The sequence below is a fragment of the Conger conger genome, chromosome 10 (assembly GCF_963514075.1).
Source record: "Conger conger chromosome 10, fConCon1.1, whole genome shotgun sequence".
NCBI classification, from domain to species: domain Eukaryota; kingdom Metazoa; phylum Chordata; class Actinopteri; order Anguilliformes; family Congridae; genus Conger; species Conger conger.
Window position 1 is genome coordinate 26,972,113 of NC_083769.1, and position 27,553 is coordinate 26,999,665.

General features: G+C 41.8%; 2 protein-coding genes across 6 annotated transcripts in view; both read right to left on the reverse strand.

Annotated features, from left to right (window-relative positions):
* Positions 1-4,245: 4,245 nt before the first annotated feature.
* On the reverse strand, positions 4,246-22,479 carry rbm6 (RNA binding motif protein 6). 4 transcript variants are annotated; one of them, XM_061257582.1, is made up of 23 exons: positions 22,416-22,479; positions 21,003-21,098; positions 19,263-20,877; positions 18,860-18,949; positions 18,619-18,688; positions 14,827-14,900; positions 11,432-11,506; positions 10,917-11,208; positions 10,509-10,666; positions 9,872-9,969; positions 9,687-9,750; positions 9,104-9,155; positions 8,900-8,973; positions 8,707-8,779; positions 8,514-8,611; positions 7,939-8,238; positions 7,038-7,190; positions 6,797-6,865; positions 6,347-6,568; positions 5,998-6,072; positions 5,741-5,835; positions 5,185-5,236; positions 4,246-5,091 (listed from the first exon to the last, which is right to left on the reverse strand). In XM_061257582.1, exons 2-23 carry the CDS (start codon positions 21,047-21,049, stop codon positions 4,999-5,001), a joined length of 3,939 nt encoding a protein of 1,312 aa, XP_061113566.1. In that variant the 5' UTR covers positions 21,050-21,098; positions 22,416-22,479; the 3' UTR covers positions 4,246-4,998. The 4 variants fall into 4 exon arrangements, with proteins under 4 accessions (XP_061113566.1, XP_061113564.1, XP_061113563.1 ...); XM_061257580.1 differs by having other exon boundaries at positions 9,104-9,158; XM_061257579.1 differs by having other exon boundaries at positions 9,687-9,756.
* An 878-nt stretch (positions 22,480-23,357) lies between these two features.
* The window catches only part of camkva (CaM kinase-like vesicle-associated a), a 39,709-nt gene continuing 35,513 nt past the window's right edge, over positions 23,358-27,553 (reverse strand). For both annotated transcript variants that reach the window (XM_061257912.1, XM_061257911.1), the window contains exon 11: positions 23,358-27,291. In XM_061257912.1, the coding sequence (XP_061113896.1) occupies positions 27,028-27,291 (264 nt within the window). In that variant the 3' untranslated portion in view covers positions 23,358-27,027. The remainder of the gene's footprint in view (positions 27,292-27,553) is intronic.

Consider the following 27,553-nt stretch of genomic DNA (forward strand, 5'->3'; position numbering starts at 1 on the left):
TTATTCACAATAAATAATCAATATATCATTGTTTTATATCATGGTGGTACTTAGTTATCAAGTAACACTAGGTCACTCCCAAGGACCAGACAGGCATGTGGCTGACAGGGTCTGCCAGTTGTTACATGCCTAACCTAAAACTGGAAATTGAAGCTATAGTTATGTCAGACTAAGAAACAGGAGAGTGTCAGCGATGAAGTATGGGGTATTGAATGCAACATTAAATTGAATTATCTGCTATGCATTTCCCCTATATTTAACCAAGAATCCAACTGTCTAGCCCAAAATGTTGGCTTTTTTGGTAATCTTACATACTGCATATTAACTTCATACCTTCATACTTGTGAATAATGCAGGAATTATTAGGAACAGACAAATTAATACTGCTCTTGACGATTCTATAAATTGCTTGATAATCTTAGTAAGGTATGACAGCTTGGCTAGTACATAAGCTCACATTTAAAGCTAACATTGTAGATAGTTCCTATGCATGACTTCAAGTTTTCTGACTCCATTGATTACGATTGGTTAACTTTTTAGGGGTGAAAATAATTCAACAATGGCTAATATACTATGGGAAGAAAGCTGCAGAAACACCAAACCAAAAAGTATGTTTAAACCATAAAGTAAACAAACTGGCCTGTCAACACAAAGCACTATGGGAGGAACTGGTCTGTCAAGCTAGTACAACTAAACACCCAGGCCCTTATCTGCAGAGGTGTTAAAAAGGCAGGATTCTCTCTATAATCCCCATATAGCAAAAACAAATACCCCAAGTTCTACTTGATGAGGGCAGCGACAGTGGCGTTACGTGACATGGAATTATAGACCATCTGTCTGCAGATGAGAGGACAGCAGATTAGTCACTGTAATCAAACGCTGTCCTGGGTTGGCCCTCCCTGTCAGGAGAAGCCTGGTTTGGAATCAGGAACAGGGATTGGAGTAAAGGGTATACCCTTCTGCCTCCAGACCAAAGACAAAGTGAGAGGGTTCCTCCATTCCCTCTTATTGGCTTTAACATACCTAAGGAGATCCCTGAGAGGGCTTTGTTAGTCTGCATTCACTGGAGTTCTTTCAGGTTCCTTCTCCTTTTGTGCTCTCAGAAAAGGGCAGTAAAGTAGCCTAAACCCAGGTAATCCTCCATTTACAGAATGGCAGGGGGTTAGTTTATTCTCCTGCTGAAGGGCGGATCCAAGGGCAGAACACACACACGGGTAGGGTTAAAACAGTCAACCTAGTCCACAGCTTAAAAAAAATAATAAATAAAATAAAATAAAAGACCTAAACAACTCCAGATAATTCAGCCCCTGGAGCAACAGTGCATAAGAGCACTGCAGGTGCTCAGAAAAGATTTTCCTTTTCACCATCATCCAAACATCTTCCTTGTTGAAGCTACCTCAGCCCCCATGGAGTCATGACCAGTCTTCTATGCCCATTACCTGAAGTGGCTCTATTTGCTGGGTTCCCAAGGGTTTCAGCCAGTAAAAGCATTCACCATGAGCGTAGGCATGGCCCTATAGCCCAGGCATCATTATACTCTGAGAGCTCAGCACCTAGTCTTTCTTCTAGTCTTTCGATCACCTTTGGAAAATATTATTGCTGTTTATCAACATGAGGACCAAAGTGGTCCCAATGAAAGTCAAAGAAGCCATTATGAGACAGAGAACAAAGAATAAAACAATGAAAGACATCAGCCAAACCCTAGGCTTACAAAAAACAACTGTTTGGAACATAATTGAGAAGAAAGAGAGCACTGCAGAGTTTACTAATCCCGAAGAAGTCAGGTGAGGATTTGTCAATGAACACTGTCCGCACTGTACTTACAAGAGCAACCAGTTCTTGAAGAAGGTCTTGTGGACAGATGAGACAAATATGAATATATACCAGAGTAACGGCAAGAGCAAAATCAGGAGGAGAGAAGGAACTGCCAAAGATCCAAAGCATACCACTACCATACCACCATTTTGTAAAACACGGTGGTGGAGGTGTTATGGTTTGGGCAGGTACTGGCCCACCTATCTTAATTGATGATATAATTGCTGATGGTAGTAGCAAAATTTATTCTGAAGTGTATACACACATCATATCTGCTCAAGTTCAACGAATGCGTCAAAACTTTGGTTCTTCTATAGCAAGACAATGATCGCGAACATACTGCTAAAGCAACAAAGGAGTTTTTCAAAGCTAAAAATTGGCTAATTCTTCAGTGGCCAAATCAATCATCTGATCTGAACCCAATTGAGTATGCCTTTCGTATACTGAAGAGAAACCTTAAGGGGAGTAGCCCCCTGAAAAAAGCATGAACTAAAGATGGCTGCAATACAGGTCTGTCAGAGCAGTGATTGCATGCAAAGGATGTGCAACAAAATACTAAACATGACTACTTTCATTAACATAGCATTGCTGTGGCCCAAAGGTTACAGTGCCTTGAAATGACGGGACTATGTATAAACACTGCTGTAAATTCTACATGGTGAAACAAAAATGTATGAAAAAAAAGTCTTCGTCCCAAACGTTATGGAGGGCACTGTATGTCAGGGAGTCTGTGGCAGCAGGGCACTAGTGGTTTGTTGTACTATGGTAGGCTGTGGTTCAGGTTTCCCATGATTCCTCAAGGTTACAGCTTCAACAGTGCTTCACCAGTCACATAAGCTGCCAGTTGTCTCACCAGGAAGTGCAACCCTGCCCCTGATGCACACTAGCTCTGCAGAATGTTCTGTCACGTGCAGTGTGGGAAAGTCACTGGCTTGCAGTAGTGATTGGAACATGGAGTGTACATGGAGGGATTCCTCAGGTGTGGACATATTCACACAGAATGGGTGAGAGCAATGGATCTTTGAACCAAATGAATTTGCACGATTGCTGCTTCCAAGTTGGAATAAAATGGCCAGGGGTTATATACTGAAAAATACAAATGTTGCAGTCCCCAGGTGGCAGGGATGGATGTGTGACTGTGAATGTGATGATGGCAGACAACACTCGATTATGGGTCTAAGAAGAAATGAACCAATCTCTAAATTCAGAACCATGGGAAGGTATATACTTGGTATCAATTTGTAATTTTAGCTGTGAAACAAGGGGCCTAATCCACACATTTACCTTTTAAAAATGATAAACCCTGCATAATGTAATGTCATAAGTAGTTCATCATATCTAGATACTTGTGCATGTTTGCAAGGGCAAATATTAAATCACAGCACTATATAATCATTTCACTTCTCCTGAGATTCTGCCATAATGAAATATAGAATCCATATACAAATTAAGAAGCTACTCCAGCAAAGCAATTATTGTATCTTCGCTCATTTCACAAATGTTGAACACTAGGACATTTAAACTCATTACATAATGACGGTGTTGTGTTAATGTCTTACAGTTGCTCAGAATCCTAGATCCATTCCAATATGCTTTGGCCGAATGCCACCAGACAATAAATTGCTAAATAAAGGTTGCCTACTAAAATAAAAAAATCATGAAACATAGAACTTTGCTTCCACCTGGTGGATACAAAACACATTTCAGTCAGAACCTTCAAAATGTACAATGGCCTGGTTTCAGACTCTGATTAAGCCTCATCCTAGACTAAACACAATTGAGTGGAGATGATCCATAAAAAATTCATTTATAAACAATTTGTCAGCTTACGTGAATTCACAGCAAAAAAAAGATCTTCCAAAACATCTTCCTACGGAAAAGGTTACCACACAGAAGTGCCCAGTGTCCAGTGTCCAGCATTCAGAGCCAATTGCTTTCCGTCAATATTACCATGAATTTGAATTATTGTAAATCGTGATGACATGGTCAAGATGTTACAAGTACATTAATAGCACTGGTCTGAATAACGTACAAATGCATATAAGAAAATTCAATTTGATTTCAAAATGTAACAAAAACCTTCATAATGTTGCAGGATAATGATCAAAACCCCGGCTTAGATAAGAGTTTTCCTCTAAAACACATTTTTGTATACAAAGTTAGGAATTCAGAAATCATTATCAAGCCTCTCTTTCCTTAAGAATAAGTATCTTTCCACTTCTGATGGTAAGTTTAAAACTTACCAGTGAACATAGATATTTAATTTAGTTAATTTAAAATTGACTTCACAGTTCTATAGCTAATGAAATGAATATTCTTTAATTCAAGAAAAAAAGTATTGTTACCATTATGCAACTTGTTAGTTAAAATTCTTTAAAATGTATATATATATATATCTAAAAAAAAAAAGACTCAACCAATGTTGATTGTTTTTTTTTTTTTTACTACAAAAAGTGTACAGATAATACAGAGTACAGTACATGTCAAGGAAAAAAATGACTCAATGTAAAAATTCAATTCTGTTAAAATGAATGAGAAAGAAAATAAAACAAAACAACATTGCTGCAGAAGCCTGCTGTTGGCAAAAGCAGTGGGCCTGCAGGGTAAACCTCACAATAACTACACTTCAGCCACATCAAGACACGTGACTCCACTGTACACTACATTACACCTCTATTCCTAACACATTAATCAGAGCTGAAGGCAGAGGAGGAGTTGTGGAGGAGCTTAAGGACTGCTCCACCTGCCACAGGTCAAGTCCAGGTGAGCAGGATCGCTGGGATCCAGGAGTGCGAGGGTCCTCCAGTGCCACGGTGTGTGTAAGGCACGGACGTCATGGCAGCGTACGCCCGTGCTCCGGACCCAGGCCCGCAGGCCCCGAATGAGAGTGTCTGTTCTGGGGTTCCGCACGGGCTGCCCTCGAGAGAGAGAGAGGAACCGTTCTTGCGTTGGGCACAGCCACGCCCTTCCCCCCGCACTGATCTCTGATCAGCGGCCCGCTTCCGAAGCAGCGGGCCCTCGTGACGAGAGAGCGGTGCGGCTGAGAGCACGCGGGAAGAGTCCAGGAATTAAACCGAGCGCGGTCGCCACGGACACCTCGGACCTGAATGACAGGTGCAAGGTTTAGACATGCGTACACAATCCCAAAGACCCGCCCTCGACCGTGCTGGAGAGGAAGTGAGGTCACTCCAGCTCCTTGAAGCGGGCGAACATAGCCTTGCGCACTGCCTGCTTGTATGTGGCGTGGTTCCAGACAACAGGCTCCTTCTTCTTCCTCTGCAGGAGAGAAGGGAAAGGAGGATTTATTACTGGTCAATATCATTCAGTAATTCAGCAATGATCTGAAACAATGGGCGACTGCACGCTTACCTCCACAGGCTCTGAACCCAGGCCAGGCCGTTCTGAAGCCTTGTGCATGTCCCTGAACATGTGGAGAAAACCAAGACACTCTGTTAAAAGACGTGGCTTGGCAAAGACACCCACACACGCACAGTCAGGCAGAGAAACCTGAGAACACCTGCAGATATCACACCGTTCTTGCCAGATTCACCACAAGCCCAGTAAAGCTGAGAGCAGCAGAGTAAAAAAAGCTTCGTGCCCTAACCCACAAAAAAAGGTGCGAGACTCAAATTAACAGGTCAGTTTATATTTTCATTTCTGATCAGGTGATGTCCCTGTAACAAAAGCATTAACTGATATGCACTGATCAAAGCTGGCCTACTACAGTAATAGACAAATCTGAATTGTGAAATTTAAACACAATAATTAGGCGGCGTCTTTCAGACTACCAGCTGGGCAATGCTGGGCATTTCCTGCAGTGCGATGCACCAGGCCTCAACTGGATCCACATTCAAGGTAAAATCTAAATCTAAAATCTAATTCCGATTCAATTAAACTGTAATAAGAAGGAAAACGATGTACTCACTTAACTGGCCTGGGAGCATTCTGCCAGGAGTTGTGGTATTTCTTCCTCTTGATTTCTGGAGAGCCACTGGAGTCTCTGGTCTCCCGGGAGAATAACTGGATGACGAAAAAATGGATGATGGTATCAATTGACCATGTAAGACCATGTTTATCACAGAAATATAAAAACAACACTGAAAACATGAGAAGGCTGTGTCCCTTAAGTACACACAATGACCAGGCGTCAAGAGGACTGTGGGAAATGGAAAGGCACCCCACCTGTTTCTCCTGGTTCTCCAATGCCTCTAGCTCCTTCTTGGACCTCTTGATTTTCAAGTGGATCTCCATGTTTTGCTAACAAGTCAAAAACACAAAAGTAAAATTCACCTCTAACTCAAGATTTAAAGGTAATTCCAAGACATGCCCACTGGAACAAAGCTGAAAGCTTTTATTTTTCAAATAAGAAAAAGTAGAATTTAGAAAAGAGTTTTTTTTTTTTTTTATAAACATATTGAAGGAAAAGGGCAGATAAGAGTGAAGTTGCATAGATCAGAAGTCTGTTCTTTTTGCACTGGGCCTTAACTAGGGGGCCTCCAGCCTCTTTTCTCCCGTGTAAAGGCAGCAGTACCTTGTGGAGGTCTGAGAGCTGCTGGTGGCGCACCAGCGCGTCCTTGTTGGGGAACTGCCTGCGGCACAGCAGGCAGGCCATCTTCTTCCAGTCCGTCAGCTTGTCCTCCGCCTCCTCGGGCTGGGGTTTGGCCGCCCGCGGAGCTTCGTGCTTCTCCTCCTCTTCCTCGTCGCTGCCGGCCCCGTAGTCCGCCGCCAGCAGCCCCAGGGAGTCCATGGGCCGCTGCGCAGGGGAGGAGGGAATGATGGGATACATGGGAAGGGTCAAGTGTACATGAGCACGCACTGCCGCCGTGTCAAACACCCTTTTCAAACGGTTTCTTCATCATTTAAGAGATGGAGACTTTTTATGCCAAATGTACTGTAGATTGAATTTGAGATTGGGAGTTTGACAGAGCAGCAATGCACAACACAGAGTAGCCACCCGTAGCGCTTAAGATGAAGGGCTCACCTTCAAGCTCTTATCATCTTTCTTTGGTGGTGCCAAAGGCTTCTTGAAGAGGTCGTCTCCAGCTATGCCCTGGGTAAGAATCCAAAACAAATAGTGAGTATGGAATCTGTCAAACTACACAAACTTTCACAAAGAGTGAAATCTGTCCAGATATAAAATGCAAGCATCAAAAGTGCAGTGTCAGAACTCTCTCCGCTTCATACCCCAGTGAGCCAGAACACTCTCCTCTTAACTCTCTCACCTTCCTCTCAAAGATGGCAAAGGCTGCATCCGCAGCCTTGGAGTTCTTCCTCTCCTCCGGTGCTCCGGGGATCTTCAGAACCGGGGATGGTGCACGGACGCTGTCCTTCTGCCGGTTCTGGATTTTGGCCCAGCGCTCCATGTCCTTCATGATCTGTCAATCAACGGCCTTCATTAATGTACAATGACAGCAAATGTACACACCACTGATGCCGTTATGCCCCAAAACTAGGCTAAGCTGTCTGCTTCAGAGAGTCAACTTGGTGAATTACAACATGAATAACTATCTTGGTGAATTCAAATTTATTTCCCTTACCGCCTGAATCTTCAAAACAGGACAAGTGTGAACTCCTACATGGTAAACATTTGCATAATAATGAATGAAGCCTGTTTGTTCCAGAGCAAATTCACTCAGCAAGGTAATTCCTGCTGTTCCCCGTCAAGACTGCTCTCCCCTCAGGGGGGAAAGGCTGTGTCACTCTGATGGAGACACTGATGCAGAGGGACGCTCTCTATCTGAAAGTGCTTTTCTGAAACCACCAGAGGGCGCATTTCCTGTTTTAAGCCTCAGATACATTGATGATAGGCCCTGGGGTGGTATAGGGTGGCTTTGACCAGCTAAAAGTGAGAATACACTGCTAGACTCTGGAGTAACAGGAAATCCCAGTGGAAACCATAATTCAGATGTTCATAGTTGCCAACTATGCTAAAATTGAGGGAAAAAAGCGTAGCTTGATAGCTCACAATACAGAAGCAGTAGGCCAAAAAGAAGTCACTGCAGGGTATGCATGTCAAGGCCAAGTTCACAGCTATGCCTTTTTGTTTTACAACCATTTTTCTACTTTTCCACCACAAAAATATGTTCAGTATATTTGCAAGTGGAAAGGTTGTAATGTTTCTACCTTGAATGCTGCCAGGCTCCTTGGTTTCTCCTCCTTCTCCTTCTCTTTCTCCTTCTTTTCCAGGCGAGGAGCCGCCTCCTCATCTTCCTTCTTCTCCAGCCCAGCGTCCGTGGCCTTGGTCCCGTCCAGGGGCCCCTCTGCGGACAGGGTTTCGGGGGGTGCTGCCACAGCCACAGCCACTGGCACACTGGCGTTGGCCGAAGGGGGCTGGGTGTCTGTGGTGTACCCCGGCACTGGGATGTAGGCCTTTGTCGTAGTGTCCCAGTAAAGGTACTGCTGCGTCTGGGCATTGTAGAAATACTGCGCATGCACACCAACAGACACGTCAGAAACCCGCAGACAAACCAACAAAAACACAGCCCCCAGGACCAATACAAGCACACGCACCATACACGCACACAAACAAGCACAAAATGAGAAACTCAATGAGTGAGTTTAACTCTGAAAAAACTATTTATGAACCCATTTATGCCATTGTCCTACATACAAATATTTTCAAAGAAATCCACGCCTCTTCATTTCTAGAAAAGGAAAAGAGAAAAAAAAAAAAAACCCAATATTGTGCAAGCACTCACCCTTGAGCTCGGGTCATAGTACAGGGTGGTCTGGGGGTCATAGTAGAACCCGGAAGTGGCATCGTACAGGTATGACGACATATCCGGGGTCTCAGTAGCTAGAGAAGTTAGAAAAGCATTTATTTGTTAGGGGTGACAAGAAAGCAGTACGACAGTCCCACAGCACTGCCAATGTTCCCAGAATGCCTCTTACCATAGTTATATTCGGTGCCGTCCCCTGTCGCCGTCAGTGCAGGCATCACCGCGGACGCCTGAGGGTCAGGGGCCTGGAAGGGGCAGTCAAGAGCTCTGAGAATGGAGCACGCTGGAGTCCAGCGGGACCAAACAGCATTTCACAACATCCATTTATTTAAAATAAAATAACCTTTCTGGGGTCGACAGCTTACCTGAATCACGTTTGAGTTCAGTTGGGGGTCAGAAGACACGGTGGAATCTCTGCTGACTGGTAGCACTGGATCCCCTGAACAGTAGACAAAAACAATGACAAATTCTGTTCTGTAAAAACAATAACATGTAAAAAATACAGTCTGGTTACTCTAAATATCCAATAAAACACCACTTGCTGGAACACAGCTAGAGAGGGCACCTACCTTGAATCACAGCTGGAGTTGGCAGCAGTGGCTGAACAGGCTGGTTATAGTACTGCTGCAGTGGGAGGAAGATATCCATTATCCTGTTAGTATCCATTATTATAAATGGCACTGTACAGTGTATTCAATCCCACCCTTCATACAGTAAGCAACAGAAGCACCAAAATAGCACTGCTTAATACCCCAGAACTAAGCAGGTCCACAATCATTTTTAATTACAGGATTTATGTTTTCCATTTATATTACGAGATGTTTAAAGACATATGGTCATAATTGAATTTACTTGGGAGTGGAACTTCATTCTCTTCTACTTTCAAAATGTATGCACTTCACTCCCCAATGAATAATGAATTCATGTACTTTAGAAAATAATGTACTGAGTTGTTAGTTACAGCAGAAAAATCAGCACATTGATATATTTCCCCCCCCCCCACAGTAGGCACTGTATCATGCAAGACTTGCAAGTGCATGAATAGCAAAAAAGGATGCTTTTAGTACAATGTAAGTGTACAGAACAGAAATTCAAGCAATTTTCATGACAGGATTGTGGGAACCCAGCCACATGCCAAAAGGAGACACCTACCTCCATCATTACAGCATCAGGGGGATAACCCAGGAGAGATGTGTTGGATTTATCAAAATCTCGCCTGTAACTTCAACAAAAAATTTATTTTAGAGATAACACAATTACGTATTCACATCAAAAAACAGCATTCCAGCAGATTTAAAGTTGAATATCGCTCACAATTGGAGGAAAGTGTGACTCACTTCTGATTTTTGAGTGGCTTGGCGATCTCCACGTATACACGGACTCCGTCGATCATTAGGGGAGCGGAGCTCAGGAGCTCCACCAGCCGAGCTACTTGCTGAAAGGAGATACGTAATACTGAAGTCATCACTGTATGATTCCCAAATGTACACCGCTGAATTTATAGTTATTACAGAAATGTCATTAACACGAATAAGGAAGCCCCGAAAATACTCCTTCTGATGCTCATAAGAAAAATTAATAGAAATGATAGCATCTCACAAGCAGCTAGCCAGCTAGATAATGGTTACCGTAGCTGGTTAGCAGGCTTGGTGCACGTCCGTGTTGTGGCTAAATACCTTAACCAGTGAACTGATCTGAACGCCAGTGACTACTTGCATTACAGCTATTTAGCTGACACTGTTTATCCAAAGCAACTTAAGTTACATTGATTAGACTAAGGCCCAACAGCTGCACTGATCTTTCTGTGACTATACTGGGGCTTTAACCACTCAGTCAAACACTTTAGCCACTCGGTCATAGGCTGCCATTTGTACTTGATAGAATAAATGTTAAAATAGCACAGGCTGTAGGTGTTATGAAGGTTGTAGGTGTTATGACGATGCCCTGGTGCATGTGGCTGGCACGGATGGTTACCTCATGAGAGTCCATGTCCACAAAGCAGAAGCACTTGGCTCCCATGGGCTTGCCCCGGACCAGACGGACGTTCCTCTCGTCCAGGTAAGCGTAGGGGTCGAGGGCTTTCAGGATGGTCTCCACGGTGGTGGTCGGCTTCACGTTCTTTATTATCATGGCTGTGCGTATACGAGAGCAGAACAGGGTGAACTCAACACAGCATTTTTCTCCAAAGCCGTCTCTGGGGTAATCAAGAATGCTTCTAATTGAAAGCAGCAGTGGTGAACCAGGAATCATGCCCACAAGTCTACCTATTCAACAAAATGAGAGCCTAATAATGCCCAAGCTGAATGGCCTCAAACGACGGTAGCGGAATGAGTCTCAGAGGCTGCGAGAAGAACGGACAGCCTGTTACTGAGGCTCACTCACTCTTGCTCTCTTTAAAGATGGGGTCCATCTGACGAGGGGGGTGTCGAGGGTTCCTGGCCCCCCAGGACTCTGCCTCGAGCTGCTGCTGTTGCTGCTGCTGCTGGTCCATCTGTTGCTGCCAGGCCTCGGGAGTCAGGTTCGAGCTCCGCTGCCACGCGCCCTGAGAGAGCAAATCAGCAGGCGGCTTCTGCCCGTGCCCGTCCTGATTGGCTGTCTCGGGGGGCTGCTTCTTTGCTGTGCTGGGAGTGGGCAGGAGAGGCTCCTGGGGCTGGCTTTCCTTAAGCACCGCCTCCTGTTGGCCAGGAAACAGGAGGCATCGGATAATCAGTTGGTCATAGATTGTCACCATTGTTGGGGTAGGGTGAGTTGGGCAGGGCTCTCTTGTTGGGATAGGGTGAGTTGGGCAGGGCTCTCTTGTTGGGGTGGGGTGAGATGGGCAGGGTTCGTGTTAGGGTAGTGCGAGATGGGCAGGGCTCTCTTGTTGGGATAGGGTGAGATGGGCAGGGCTTACTTACAGGGGTCTCTTTGCTGTTCCTGTCAGGTTGGATGTATCTCATCAGGGCGGTTTTAGTGCCAACCTTCAGGGATCCCTGAAAAACAGGAAGAGCGTAATTTTCCCTCAGTCCATCCCTCAGAGGCTCAACATGACACAGACTGCATCTCTTTGCTCTGTGGCGGTTTATCTTGCCAGTGGGAAGGTTCACACGGGTGATCGCCATGGTAACGATAGTCTTTGATCGTAGTGTCGGTCAATGTTGGATAGAAACCGGACAGAAGAAACCTCCCCCTCCCCCATTTATTTGTCACTATGTTGTATGTTGTATGTGATGAATTAGCCTTAATTATTGCTTCTCGAAATATGACATGATCTGAGGAAGTATCTCAAATCAATATTTTTATTTATTTTGTATTTACTTTGCCAATTAAGAGTTGTGAAGTACTTCCATGGATGCAAACCTACAATCTGGATGGGTCTGTGATTGATGAGACAACGTAGGTATATAATGCTAATAATACCATTGTGACTATTTGTTTAGATGGTAATTTTATATTTCAAATTTTTGTACAAAAAATGTCTACTATGTTAACTTTTACATAAAGGCATGTGCTAGCATGCAAGCTGGTGCCTCAATCTTAAACTGCATTTCATACTAAACATACTAACATGCATTTATACATAGTTAGATAGATGGCCAAATGCACCAGATAAGAAAAAGTATTTTGTATATTCTGAATATGATTCTGAAGCACTACTCACAGTTCTGTATCATCAACATATACTTTTTTCATCTCCAAATTTAGGAAGGAAAATTTGGAAAGCAATGTAAGGAGAAATCTGTCAACCTTTCCCATTCACTTTCCTCATCCAAGAGGAAGGAATGCAATTCAGCTTCTTTTTAATTTCCTCGACAATAATCGTTCAACACAGACTGCCCCACGGCAACCAGGATGTGTTCTAGAAACCGGCGAACCGTGTCATTTTGGGGAACAAAAAATGGTAACATTGAACTTTAAACACATCTAATAATAAAAAGAATATAACCCAATAAAAGGCTAAAAATCTGATGTTACCATTCCACACTTGAATACGCATGCCTAAAGGCATATGCCCTAAAACCAAACCAGAAATATTAAAGCAAAAACACAAACAATCCTGTATGCTGAATATAACAGCCATTTTCACATATAAAGTACCAGCAGGATTTCTTTACTAGTTAATTGGGGAATTGAAATTATTTCCTGTTGAGATGCGTTACTTTTCCACCATTGATTAATGAGGACTTGTGCCCACAGCCTGGAAAGAGAGACAAATGACCCTTTTACTGCCATGCATCCTTGTTTAGTCTTCCGCTCCCAATAAATCTATTACACAGAGTGGCGATTCGTCATAATCAACCAAATCCCCAAAGGCAGACGATGTTTGTTTCAATAACGTACCTATGAGCTGTTGTTATTTCCAGAGAAGAGTCTATCAACCTCCTTTTTGCACCAGAGGCTCTGATCCCAAAAGTAATCTCATAACATACTGTTCTAAACTGGACAGAACTGCAACTTTAAAAAAACAAAAAAAAATACCATCCAATTCCAAAGGTATAGTATGCTTGCCACTATAGATACACCATTGAAGCCAGAAAAACACAGCCAAGTAAATCTATCACACTTTTTTTATTTTTTTTATTCTGAGAGACTGTGGGTTGGCTCCCAATCGCTTCCAGCTTGATTTGAGAGTATTCCAAAATGGCGGCAATGGAATACAATATGAAGTTGAGAAAGCTGAATGGCGGTCCAGCTTCCCTATTCACAAATGCTGTTCTTTCGAAAGAAGAGTTCCATGGAAGAAGACCGCAGAATATTAAGTCGATAACCAAAGATGGACGAAGGTGCTGATATCATGGTAAGCCAAAGATCCGGGATAAAAGTAATCAAAGTGCTGCAGCAAACATGAGAGTGCCTCAATGAAGCCCAGGCAAAAAGAGCCTTTCATCATGTACCTCTGGCAGAGGGCTCAAGCAACAGGAACGCTGCTGCAATGAGGAAGGAAAGACATGAGGCATGGGGAAGCACCTTCAGTCTGGAGAAAATTTGAGGCAAAATGAATAACGCAAGTTGTGCAGCGGACCGGAGTAATATGACGGTAAGGCCACCAGACCACCTGCTAGGTAACCTAGTCTGGTCTCGTGACCAGAAACACTTAGAAGAGAATAAACCAGGGGGAGAAAAATGGAACGTGATGGTTCTGGGTTCTGAGGTGCGACTGAGAAGATGGAAGAGAGTCCTGCCTGTCATCTACTCCAGTTCCAAAGCGGTCTGCTTACCCGTACTAAGACCGATTTCACTTTATACAAGATGTCGGCATGGCCATTCTCACATGGTCTACAATGTTACACATTTCACCCATTCATACAGTTTTCCAGCTCATTTTACACTTGAGCAAATAAGGGAATGCACCGTGCTCAAGGGTACAGTAATAGCATTGAAACCCAATAGTAACAAGCACATTGTTCAATGAACTCTTTCACCATTCCCTAATAATGTCTGCTCACCATATATTCAGACTGGCTAATCCACAGTTCACATGAATGCGCTCCAACTGAACATGGCAAGAACTTCCCAGAGCTTGTTTGCTTGTATGCAACTCAGACACAATGTACAAATGAAATTAACAGAGAGCATAAAACCTCAGACGTTCTGCAACATCCTCAGGTGGTGGAGTTATCTCTGAGCATGGAAAGATTTCTTGTCGCATTAAATTCCGCAATCTAATCAATAAATCAAACAGTCCCTACTGTAGTGTAACAGAGAAGATAGCTTGCACTACACATCCAGGTGTATAACAAATGACCAACATTAAACGTGTTGCCAGACTACAATGCTCAAATTAAATGAGGCTACTGCATGCCCCTCTATATTCTCTAACAAGATGTACTTTTAGATTTCACTCTAAAAAGAATGCGAGCCAATTTAGGAAAACAAACTTTCCGATTAAGAAGCTTCAGACTAATCTCATAAGCCCTCATGCTTTCAATGAACTCAATATGCCTTTTAGAATGATTCCATTTCAAAAAGTCTATGTTGGAGAACAGCAGTGCACACCAAAGGTGATTCTCCAAATAATTCTGGTTTGTCTATATATTAGAAGCAGAACGCACTACTTTTCACAAAATGGCCTAAACACATAAATTAACTATTAAACGTCTCAACAACATGAGCTATGCCACAAATCCTTCGCCTTAAAACGACACCAGAACCAAAACTTCACCTCTTCCTCAGTGAGCCCTTAAATGGACAAAACAACCCCTTCCCAACCACCCGTTCCCACACCCCGTCCCCCCCACCACTCCACCCCCCAAGCCCAAGCCGTCTTCCTGTCCGTTGAGACAGCAGTTGTAGGGCGACGAGGAAGGGCCACCTGGTTGGACTCCATGAAGTGGACTGCATCCTCGAGGTTTAAAAACTCCACATAGGCCGTATCGTAGCTGTAACCTGGGGACAGCATTTAAAATACAGATGGATCTGTGTTAGTCAATGCCAGTAAAGTGAACATTTGCCAAATGAAATGTAAAAATGTAAAAATAAAAATAAAAATACAGCACAGCATATACAATTAGAAGAAAGAACAGTTCGTTGGCGTAGATGTCGTATGCTTTATTTTAACTGGTTGGAGAATGCGATATGACTTGGACAGAAACAATCAAACCAGATGAACCACCCTCCCCTTAGCACTTCAAAATTTAGTTAGTTAACCTACTGGCCTTGTTTTCATTAGACACACATCACGAGCCCATGAAACCATAAAAATTTCCACTCATACCAGCTAAAAAGTAAGCGGTCTTCATGTCGATAACATCCAAACTATAGCCACCTAAACCCATAAACAATAAGCACATCGTCCATTATCCATGCGTGCAAGTGTTCTGGATATTGCCGCAATCTGACTAGACCCACTTTCCAGATCACAACTCATGCCAATATCGAGCACATTGCAAACTGAGTTCAGAGAGCATACAGAAATGTACCACATCAAACTTTTAAATGGAAATGTGATTGCCCAACCGATTCCATGTTGTTTCAGTCATGCACTTGCAAATAAAAATGTAGAAATCGTTCTAGCATTTGAACAAAAGCTAAATAAACAGAACAGGTCTAAATAATTTTCCAAAAGAGTTGTAGAATTATAGTTAAAGCTGGGGTTGGCGATTTTATTTTTGGTAATATTTGGTGAAATTCTCTTTACATACCAACAGCTAGCAATAAACCAACTGCTCTAAGATATGAGTAACTGTCCCACCAGGACAGATGTTCAGGGACTTCCGTTTGAGGCGGGCTTACGTGCCTGGCCACAACATCGAACCAGTGTGGGTGACAAAGAGGAAGAGGTGGGTTCATTCAAAATCTTTCTTCTGCCCAGATTCTGCTCGCGCCCAAAGATCGCCTAGCCCAGCTTTAACCTCTTGTGAAAAGTAATAATGGTAAAAACCGGATGCAATAATATTGAACCATTAAATAGAGTACCATTAAAAACAAGGTTTACACGTATAAGGTACTCAAATTGACTTTAAATTCAATGATTTAGCTTTTTGCAGCATTTTTATTTTAGCTTTTAAAATGAAAGTGGTGCTATGGCGAAATATTTAGAAATAAGACCCTCTCATAGTATTACAGTGACACCTCAATTTTGGGAATGAGCTCAGTGAAATTTATCAAGAGAAAGCTGGATTCAATCTTGATTTGAATAAGCTGATCTGGGACATTGCGATATGTTCATCCTCACTGCCAAAGCTTTTTACAAGAGTGAAGATAGGGTTATTACTGTGGCTGGAAAGGGTTAATAAAATATCTCTGCCAAACACAGCATCTGCTGTCGTTTAAATGGATTCATGGTGGCATTGACAGTGCCTTGATAAAGTATTAGCCCCCTAGCTGATTTCCTCTATTATGGCCCCCTAAAACTTAACTGATTGCACCACCTTTAGCAACAACAATCAAACGCTTCCTATAATTTGATATCAGTCTTTCACATTGCTGTGGAGGAATTTTAGCCCTCTTCTTCTCAGAACTGCTTAAGGCATACTATGCAGGATTTCTATCTTCACTTCACTCCTGTGCATGTGTCTACGCCCCCATTCTCAACCCCACCTGCCAACACCCTCAAGATGATTCTGGCCGTAGCAGACTACCAAGTGATAGCAAGGGGCTAAGAAACCCGTGATTCGTAAAAATTGTTAAAATTTTGTTGCCACTTTCCACACTTCTCCTATTGGATCACGCATGAGTTCAGTGTTTTGGACACATGCTTTTCAGATACAGTACATAAATAAAAAGGCCCATACCTAGAAGCAGGCCAAGGAGTATTTAGAATAACAGATACAAGCAGACAATCAAGGTATTGGGCAGAAGTGAACACAGACTCAGGTTGCCAGTGTATCATGACTGGGCATGTTTGTTTTAAGGTGAAAATCCTGCCTAGTATGCCAAAAAAAGAAAAAGAAAAAAAAGGGAATTTAGAGAAATTTGTAGGTTTTCAAGCATGAACACCTCTTTCAGGACCCGTCACATTATCTCCATTGGGTTCAAGTCTAGGCCACTCCAAAACCTGAATTTAGATGCAGACTTGCTTTTGTGTTTAGGATCGTTGTCCGGCAGCAAGACCTAATGGCACTACAGCTGACCAGACATTCTCCTTGAGAATTTTCTGGTGCAGAGAAAAATTCATGGTTCATTCAATAATGGCAAGTCATCGAGGTCCCGTGGCAGCAGACCATCCCCACACAATCACACTACCACTCTGTCTGACTGTTAGTATGATGTTCTTATAGTGATATTACGCATTTGCTTTATGAATGACATAATGGGACCCTTGCCATCTAAAATATTCCATGTTTTTTGCGTTTACTCGGATTCCCTTTGACTAATATTGCATTTTGTTTAAAGATCTGAAACCATTCAGTGGGACAAATATGCAATAGAGGAAATCGGGAAGGAAAATACTTTTAGAACACTGTACCTAAACCAGACATCCTGGATTATTATTTATTTATTTTTTAAAAATTTATATGCGTTTCATATTTACAGTACAGAATAATATTATTAGCAATGTACTGCGCTAATATTAGCACAATAAAGTGCAAATGGCACAACTAAATGGAGTAATGAAAATCAAAAGGAATACAAATAAAACAAATGTTGCTTAAAAATTGCCAAGGGACCTGCAATCCATACTAAATCAAAGGTTGTCCTACTGTATGACAGCCATTAACTGTCACACATTGACTTGAGAAAACTATTATTGTAAATGCACACATTTCTTCTGTCTTGTCTCACCTGTTGCTTTTTGTATTAGCTGGCCATATATATACATTTTCAATATAGAAAATGAAAGAAGGGTTAATCAATGTTGTTACATAATGGTATGATGGTACTAAATATTCTAGCTGCCAGTAAAAAGTTAAATCAAGACTGCAGAATCTCTCATATGAGCAGAAAAATAATGACACCAAGACCCTGCCCACTTTCTCTTATTTCAAAAGCATAGAGATCGAACCTGGTGCTGCTCTATCTACTTTTATCTCATATAGGTGGCATCTACACAAAGGTCTAAAAGAACCTGGTAGCTGATATAGGTCTCTAGATGAAAACGAATGCCCATGTGGCATGAAGCAAATTGCCATTGAATGGGTTTATAGAAGATGAAGAAGAAACCAAGACTACCAGACTATAAGGCAGTGATAAAGCTAATGCAGAAGGCTGCATAAACCATGACAAAGGCATACTAATTTTGTCAAAAGTTTGAGATTTCTGCTGGAATGACAGCTCGATGGACGAGAATACAATAAGCAGAGGGAAAAGTGACTTAAGAACCGTCCACACCTGCTTTGTGTTGCGTCTTCGTTGACACTAACAATGTATGATCCCGATTCCATTCACCACTCCAACTGCTGTTTTTGGAAAACTTTCTTGTAGACTTTTCAAATACAATTTTGTGGAACGTCACATCTCAGGATGTTGGGTAACGCCCAGTTTAGTGTCTCAGGTTCCTTGCAAAAGTCATGCCGACAAGGTTTTGGTATGCGACCCCTCTACGATCGGCAACTAGCAAGCGATCCTGGACGGCTTTCATAACAAGCGTGCGATTCGAAATGAGTTCAGCGAAATGGCATGTATATTTTACATCATATCATTTTCTCATTGGCAGCGTTCTCACCTGGCACAACGTTCTTTATTTTCATACCCTGCATGGGAACGCCATCACGGACTGCGAAAGCACCCAGGATCTGCAAAGAAAAATTTTTTATCAGCTGCCTTATCACTTAGAATGCAGATGGAAAATACATTTATGTTTCAGAGGTCAATGTAGTCACATTATGAAATGACTTGAAAAGCAAGAGCATTGGCATGTCCTTTAGTCAGAGAGATGTCATAAGCAAAGCTCAGGTTATTCATACCTGTTCCATTGTGGCGGTTTTAGGAATTCCGGTAATGGAGATGGTGTTTGAGACCTCTTTCTTCACAGAAGCACTCCTGTAATCCTGATCCTTCATGAGGCAAGAATATATATACATACAAGAATATGGAAGGATACAAAACTGTGAGGATGCTAGTCCTTTAAAACAGTACGAAATTTGAATGATAATAGTTCACTATAATATTGTGGAAAAACTGTTGCAAATAATTTGTCAATGAAAACAGTTTCACAAAATGCATGATTTTAATTAATGCATACTTTACCTTATTTGGTTTCATATCCGGACTTATAGTGTCCATTTGACTAAACAGAATAAAATACTCCACAAATTGCTATGATTGGCTATAATGTTCTGTGATCGCTGAAAATACACAGTAACTAACCTGAGAAGCTGAATCATTGAACCTCTGGGGAGGGACTGGCTTTGGTTCCTTCACAGGCTTTTCTGGCCCTGGCTGATCTCTGCGCTCGTAGTCATAGGCGCGTCCTGAACCTGTTCTGTAATCAATGTCTCTGTAGTCCTGATCTCTACAGTCACTACTGCTGTTGTCCAGGAACTCCTCCTTCCCTCCCTCTTGTCCTGGTTTTTTGAGAAGGTTCTTTGGTTCCGCAAAGTGCGAGTGACCTTCTGCAACATGGTCTGGGCCTGTCTGGCTCTTGCCCTGGGCAGAATCTGCACCTCTAAGGAAGGGAGACCTGCCTCGAGCTGGTGCATTCTGGTTCTGTTTAGGATCCTGGTCCCTGGACCAACGTTTGGCCTCGTTTTCTCGGTTGGGAGCATTCAATTGGGGAGGCTCCATGTGTGGGAGAGGGGGCTCCTGTGGACCTCTGCGGCCAAACGGGGGCACATCATGTCCAGGAAAGTGATCTGGAGGAGCGTTCCTCTCCCAGCTCTGGGAGTCCATGGCCTCTCTTCCAGGACGTGGAAAGCTAAAGGATCCGTCTTTTTCCACTGGGAATTCTGAGGATGGCCTTTCTCTTCCAGGAAAATCTGCAACCTCCCCAGAGCCAGGATCACCTTCCCTGCATCGGGGTGGGGGAAATCGTTCCCTTCCTTTCGGGAATGGGGGCGTTCCCTTGATTTGTGGAGGGAAGGGCCCTCGGTCCCTCACGTCCCGACCATGCCACTCATCTGAGTGAGACTTCTCATCTCTGCCTCGGGAACCCCTTTGCTCTGGAAATTCCATGTCTCTGAAGTTTCCATCTCCACCCCTGAACTTGGGCCTGTTCATGGCCACAAAATCTGGGGGTACGTCAGGTCTTCCTCTGACATCCATTGGAACCCCTTCATTTTCCCTGAAGTTCATGGGAGATCTCTCTCTTTCCCTGAACTCAGCTGAATTTCGAGTACGGTTTCTGAAGTCCATATCGGATTCAAATCGCCCCCTTGGATTTAGCGGGGTTCCACCCCTTCTATCAAAGTCCATGATCTCCCTTTCTCTTGGGGGCATGTCCATGCTGAATCCATCTATGTCGTCCATACCCATCCGGGGCCTCTCTCTGTCATGCATTTCTCTAAAGCCCTCATCTCTATTCATGAGGTCCATAGGAAGCCGTCTACGAGAGTCCATGGGAGGCTCATTGAACCCTGGCATATCCATGCGGAATCTTTCCCTTTCTCTGATTCCCATAAATGCATCATTGGGCTCTCTCAACCCTCTGGGGTTCATGTCCCTTCCTGCCATGTCTAAAGGATGCCTGCCAGGGCCCATAAAGTCAGGAGGACCTTGCAGTTTGTTTCTCATTTCCATATCAAATCTCCTCCTCATGCCAGCATCGGCCTCATCCCCTGGCCTGAAGAAATCTCTTTGTGTTTCTCTTCCCCGCATGTCTAAGGGCTCCATTTCCCGAGGTCTCATATCGGCGGGACGGTCAAACCGTCTCATGTCCATAGGGGGCCTGTCAGGAGGCCTATGGCCCATAGGCTTTCCATCTCTTCCTCTGAATTCTGGGGCAGGACATTCTCGGCCTTCAAACATCTCCCCCCGAGGGTCGCCACTACAACAAAAACAAATAGCGTCACACTCCGACTACCCACAGATAAAACCTCAGCCATACCAACTCCTATGTGTTTGTAATGAGTAAGATCCTCGGATTTCATTTATTTTTTTTTTTACCCTTACCGAAAGGGTAGCCCTCCACGTGGACCTGGTCGAGGACCGTCCCACATGATCTTACAATGTCTGCCAGGAAGTTGCCAACACCTGCAGGTGTCTATACTGTCAGAAACAAGAAATTACACAGTTTAAAAATACAATTTGAGTATGAAGCCAAAAAATATGTAAAACATACTTATTAAAATTGTACATCATCAAAATAAAGTGCTATGAGACCTACAATCTACAGAAAAGGAGAGAGGGCAAGTCAAACTCATGGAGTCACGGAAATTACTACAAACTTTGTTCGTCCATATCTCCCATATTTGAGACAAGAGTCATTTTAGGGTTTTCTTTTAAGGCCAAATCAGCATTGCTTTGATACCGCCTGCTACAGGGCAAGCCAGTTTCACAGTTATCGGTTGCCGCTTGCTCCTTATAACACAGAATCGTCCTGTATTTAAGAATGTTGCCATATTGTTGCGCTTGTTTATTACTCTTAACAAGTGAGAATGACTACAAACGTAGACCTGTAATTGAGTAGTGTTAAATAGAAATTGCATAATGTGTAAACAAGAACGGAGTAACTGGCTTAACAGGTACGATGAATGCGCAATTTTAATACGATATAGCTGCGTTACGTGTAGCTAGGGGCTTTCATTGAAATGAACATGACAGCTCAAAGGCAACGTTAGCTTCTATATCACATACATATTCTAAATATTATACTTGGTTACTGTTATACCACAGGTAGCTACTATGATAATAGCATTTTGTAATTTGGTTGCAATCAATTTAGCTTACGTTACCGCTATTTAGCTATGAAAACCGACTTAAGCATTTGGCAAGCTAGCAAACAAATATAATAAGGTTGATGAGCAACAGCACCCTGCACGGTCTCTCGAACGTTAGCTAACTAACCAGCTAGCTAGCGTCAAGCAAATGAATTCGTTACAGCCAGCTAGCCAGTCGCAATATGATTAGCTAACGTTAGCTTTTAGCTAGCAGGCTAGCTAGCATTATGCACTTTCAAGGTCCAAAATACACATATGTCGCAAACGTATCTCGTGTATTTTATGGCACTGCATTAGCTCACAATCAAACGATAGCATTAAAAACGACAAGTAAAGAATAAATTAAATTCGAATAGCTAACTAGTTAAACTAAACCATGTTCGTTTGTAGCAGTAAGTTCGCTGTTACTGTTAGCTACGTACGTTGGTTGGCTACCATTACATACAAGCTATCACCAGCCTCATAACCATACAGTACAGATAAGGTTAGGTGGCTAGCTAACTATGCTACTGCTAATTACAATATTCTTCATTTGAAACGAAATAACGATGGATAACAAAATAATATAGAATCTAGGTACTTTAAGATGCTATTTTGTACCTTGACAATGTGCATCTTTTTTAAAAGCGAGTAAATAGGGCCTTACCTTTTTCTTCCTTTCACCCAACCTTCTCACAAAAATGGAGTGATTGTAGAAAAATGGAGGGAGGCGGAAGTTCGGAATTATGTCACTTCCTAGAACTGATGCATGGTAGGAATTGTAGTTCATGCAAGAAAAGTTCATATCCTATTAGGTTTTTTCCTCTTCCAAAATAGATTTAAAAGGAGGTGGGACGAAGTTATATACACGGTTCACACTGTTAGTCTTTGTTTGTTTAAGATCCGCTGCTATTAGAAACTGCACACAGCACATAACCAATTTCTATTTGTAAAGCTCTTGATAATGATACTGAATATAAAGTTAATAAACTTAATAATGTCTGCAATATTAATAATGATGCTGTTTAATAATTGTTTATTATTCATGAAGATTTCAGTATTGGGAGACTGAGACTATGTTTTGGTTTGGTTGCTTCCTGTCCCCCTAGTGTTCAGGCTAAGTTTATTAACACATGATCATGTGCTCTTTATTTATAATGCAATTCTTGTACATTTATCTTCCACACAGCAATATGTCATCTGTATGTATCTGTTGTAATTTTGTTTCTTTGGACAAAAGCCTTTGTTATTACCTGAGTACTGTGATTGTACCCATTGTGATCAGTTCAGTTACTAGCACTTTTCTTGGTGGTATAGTGCCAGATAATGTTGCCAGGGTACAGCCAGCTACTTTAGAGTAGGAGGATACTTCTTCAGATGGGCACCCTGTTCTTCAATCTTCCATTGATGAGCCCACTACATCTCCGGAGAGCTCAATAGTGCACTCCGGGATCCCAGATTAACCCCTTTCCATATTATCTTCTCATACTGGTTGGGTCCTTCCTCTAGTTAAATCCCCTACAGGACACCTCCATTGGGCACACACTTGTATCCCCGACAAAGACCTCTTTCATCAAACGTTTCATCCTGAATAAATCACAATGGAGTATTTGCTTGTGTGCAGATATTCTTTATTCTAACATTTTTAATGACCATCAAATTTAGAATTTCAGTCTAGGTATACATAGCTTACAAATGAGAAACATTACCCCAGGATCCAAGAAACAAATACATTTATAACACATACGTAAGTGCATGGAGAAATTTGAAAATAGTACATTTAATAATATATACAATACAACTGATTGCAGTGAATGCACTGAATAAACGCATTGCTTTGTAAAGTTTTAAAACACAGTTATCTTTTGCCACCATTACTGTGTATAAACACTGTGATATAAATGTTTATCAATAACTTAACTGAAAAGTATTGATTGTATTGCAGTTTTTCCCAGCCACATTTAAAATTTAAATTTAAATTTAAATTCAAGTCTACAAACTCAGTCCTGACACAATAAATATAGCAACAATTTATCCTTTTAACATTGACAATAAACAATAGACTGCATAATGCAGGCTAAAGAATCACATATCACATACAACTGAACCATTGGTGTAGGTGGTAGCCTTGAGACCTTCCTATTTTAACCCATATTATTATACCTTATTATATATTGTATTATTCATAATCTTATTCCTATTATTATTCTTATTAGTAGTAATATAATGGAGGCCCAAAACGTCCTCAAGCACTTAAAGTTAATATTATTTAATTTACCCAGAGCCACCATATGGCTAGAATACTGCAGAATAGGGAGTTTAAAATTAAGGAACTACATTGTCATTTCCACCTCAAGACTCAAAACATGTTAAAATTATTCACCACCTCCTTATATGTATTCCTGGACAGATTAAGAATGATAAAATACAATAGAATAAAAAATCAGAAGAAAGAAGCAGATGTGACATTGTACTAAATTCCTTTGCAGACACCTACTACAAAATGTAAGCAAAACAAATGAAAAAAACAGCCAAGCTATTTGATGGGGAAAGCTTTTTGGCACAATAGTCATGTTAAATGCTTTATAATCTCACAGGATACCGTCAACATATGGTTTGAAAAATATTGCAGTTATGAAGTGATGCATAATAGTGCCATTGTTAAAAAGGGCTTAATTTAGTGCTTGGACCTGGCCAATTAGTTCTACATGTTCCTTTCATTCAGTGGGTTTAGAAACCAACTGTACGGTGAACACTGCCACCAGTCGTGCTGGAGTGTATGGTAAGTATGTGGTGCAGTAGGACTACAGGAAAGTAGGAAAACATCATGAGCTATTGCTTACTGTAAGTTGCACACCAGAAGTTCCATTGGGTGCTTAAGGGCTGAAGTTTAGGATAGTAAATTTGGTGAACATAATCAATAGGTGTGTGGTCTCAGACTTGATTGTATCAGATTCTGTTGCAGCCAACTCAGTGTGTGTCAGATTAGCTTTTGGTACTTTTGTTTGCGATTGGAAATAATTTGCATCATGCTGCAATGGCTGATATTGGGTGTGAGATTGATATGGTAATCATGACCACATGACCACAACTGTTTCCAGGCCCTGTTTCTTTCTTTTATTTTGTGGGACTGTACAGGACATAACTAAGTAAGACAAGAGCCAGGAGTATGACGGATGTGATCTGAACATGTTCAAAACTTTTTTTAAGCAGCACAACAAGCAGGATCACAGTTTCTCATACAATAAAGGTAGACTATGGCACCACCTAAATACTGATTTATTTCCCACTTCAACATCAGTAAAATTAAGAGGGCACTGGAAAACAACCAAAAAATATTTGTTATTATTAATGTCACTTTATAAACTTGAATGACAAACTAAAGAAACACAGAAAATGGATCACGATAGCTAACATCTCTTGAACCTCTTTAGCCCAGACATTACATTGTTATTGGCTTTTTCACTTTTCACAGACAAGGGAAAGAGGATGGCTTTCAATATTGTTCTTCACACAGTATTCAGCTAGTGCATGGTAGCAGGACACAAGGAATATACAGTATTTTCCTTCTGTGAATTGTGTTATTATCGTATGGATAAAACCAGAGGATAGCAAAGAAATATTTTAAAATGTGAGAAGATACATTTCAGGACAAGCAGCTTTTAGGAGGCACAGAGAGAATGACACACAGGAGTTGGAAGCGTTTGTGCAGAGGGAAAAAAGAAGAGAGAGACATCTGCTGGATAAGGACTTCCAGGTTGAGCCACAGCTATCCTGATGTGGTACAACATTCACACATTGTTTCCATAATATTGCAACAATGTTTAAAATAAATTACTACAAAATCATGGTAGTTACACACATACATTAAAGAGGAGAGGTATCATCGTAGTAATATATGTCATGGCAAAGAGTGTATAATTATCAAGGATACTTACTGATTTTGCAAATACTGTATTTTGCATATATTTGTCTTACATTGTGTATGTATATTCTTTCTGTTAATCACTTTTTTAATATATTGTTTTTTTAATACTGTGACATTCAAAATTCCATTATTGATAAATTCTGATTCAGAACGATATGAATGTCACATGAATATATAAGTATACTAGAGAGAATTTATCTATCGCAATGGAAAAATATAAAAAAACAGACCGTAAGACTTGTATCTACTGTTTTACATGTCCAACATAAATGGCTGTGTAAGGCAAGGAGTGAGTTGAAATCCTTATCCATCAGACACTTACAAAACATGTGAAATCTACAGAAAAAGTCAAAACACATGCCAGTTTGGCTACTTCTACAGTTGTTTCTATTTACAGCAGTTTGTACTTATAGAGCCGTGTGTTTTTTTCTTAAGGAGCTGTTGGTAGTGATGACATCAAAAGCATCAAAAGCTTGATTAGTAACTAAAGTCAAGCTCATCAGAAAATGCAAGAATATGCATTCAATTAACAAATGCATGGCAATAAAAAGCAATGCTCTGCTTCTATTTTCTAACAAAATTCAATACGGAAGGGCAGGTGTACAAGGAGCCCCTGACTGGCATTGGCTGCTCGTCTTTAGGACATTTACATAATGTAGTATAGGATTCTGCTCTTTGAAAATGTTATCTTTTTTTTATTCTTAAATAGCAATGCTATTGTTTTGACATAAAAAGTTTGATTGTGAATCAAATGTTTTCATCCATATGAAAAGGTGCATACACCAGAGAATTACCAATACCACAGTATTCTTATTCTACTCTACAAAAAAACACGCAATAGCACTATTTTGGCTGGCAAGAGGCTGATCGCTGAAAGAGATAAGACAGTGAAGATGTCTTCGAAAGATAGTAAGCTCTTTTTTTAAATAAAATGTGTGCTAATTACGGTAATAAAGGAAAAGAGTGTTTTTTCCAGTTTGAATGGAATTTGAATGTACTGTAAGCAAAATTTTAAAAAGAAGCAGGGGAGGGCATTCATTTGTCATCCTCAAGCAGAAATCAAAGAGCAGGCAAGGATTTACTGTGTTCTGCATTACCATCGAGGTGGGAGGCATGGGGCTAGGTGAGGGAAGGTAAGAAAGAGAATACTTTTAGAAAGTTAGACAAGGTAATCAGACTTTAAGAAAGAGCCCAGTTACAGGCAAGAGAACAGCTCAGGAAGGAAAACAGGCTCTGTAAGACCACGCTGCACTAACGCTGTGAGTGGGAAGCTAAGCGGTTTCAGCATCACCATGCCAGCGGCTAATATACACGGTGCAGGGTAAGGGAATGCACGGGAGGATGGAGGTGTTTAACCGTTCTGTTCATCCCTGGCTTCTGTGGTTGGTTGAAGAGGCGCTGGGGCCTCCCCGTTACACCGCATTGAGGGATCCTCATTGGCCACCGAGCTTGTGGGCGTGTTCTCTGGCTTGGTGCCAGGAGCAATGGGAGGGTCAGCGCTGGCACTCGGAGTCATGGTACTGGCTGGGGCCCCTGATGCGGGGCCGGTGGCTGCTGACTCACTCTGTTCAGGAGCTCTGAGCCTCTTCATTAAAGTCGTCACCCTCACTGCTTTCTGCGAGTTGCAATCAGAGAGCATATGTCAAGGAAGTAAGTAAGTAACACTGTGTCAAATTTGTGTTGCATCATTTTCATATTACGTCTGTCTCAATTTGTTGTTCATGCTGGATGTTATCTCAAAGCTCTAACAGCAGGGCCCTACTAAAGAATCAAACTCAAATCCATTGGACCCACAAGAACACCATACTGTATAAGCATGTAAGTGTTTGCTACCCACTGCACCATTTCTACTATAGCAGTTATATTTTCACCAGTAG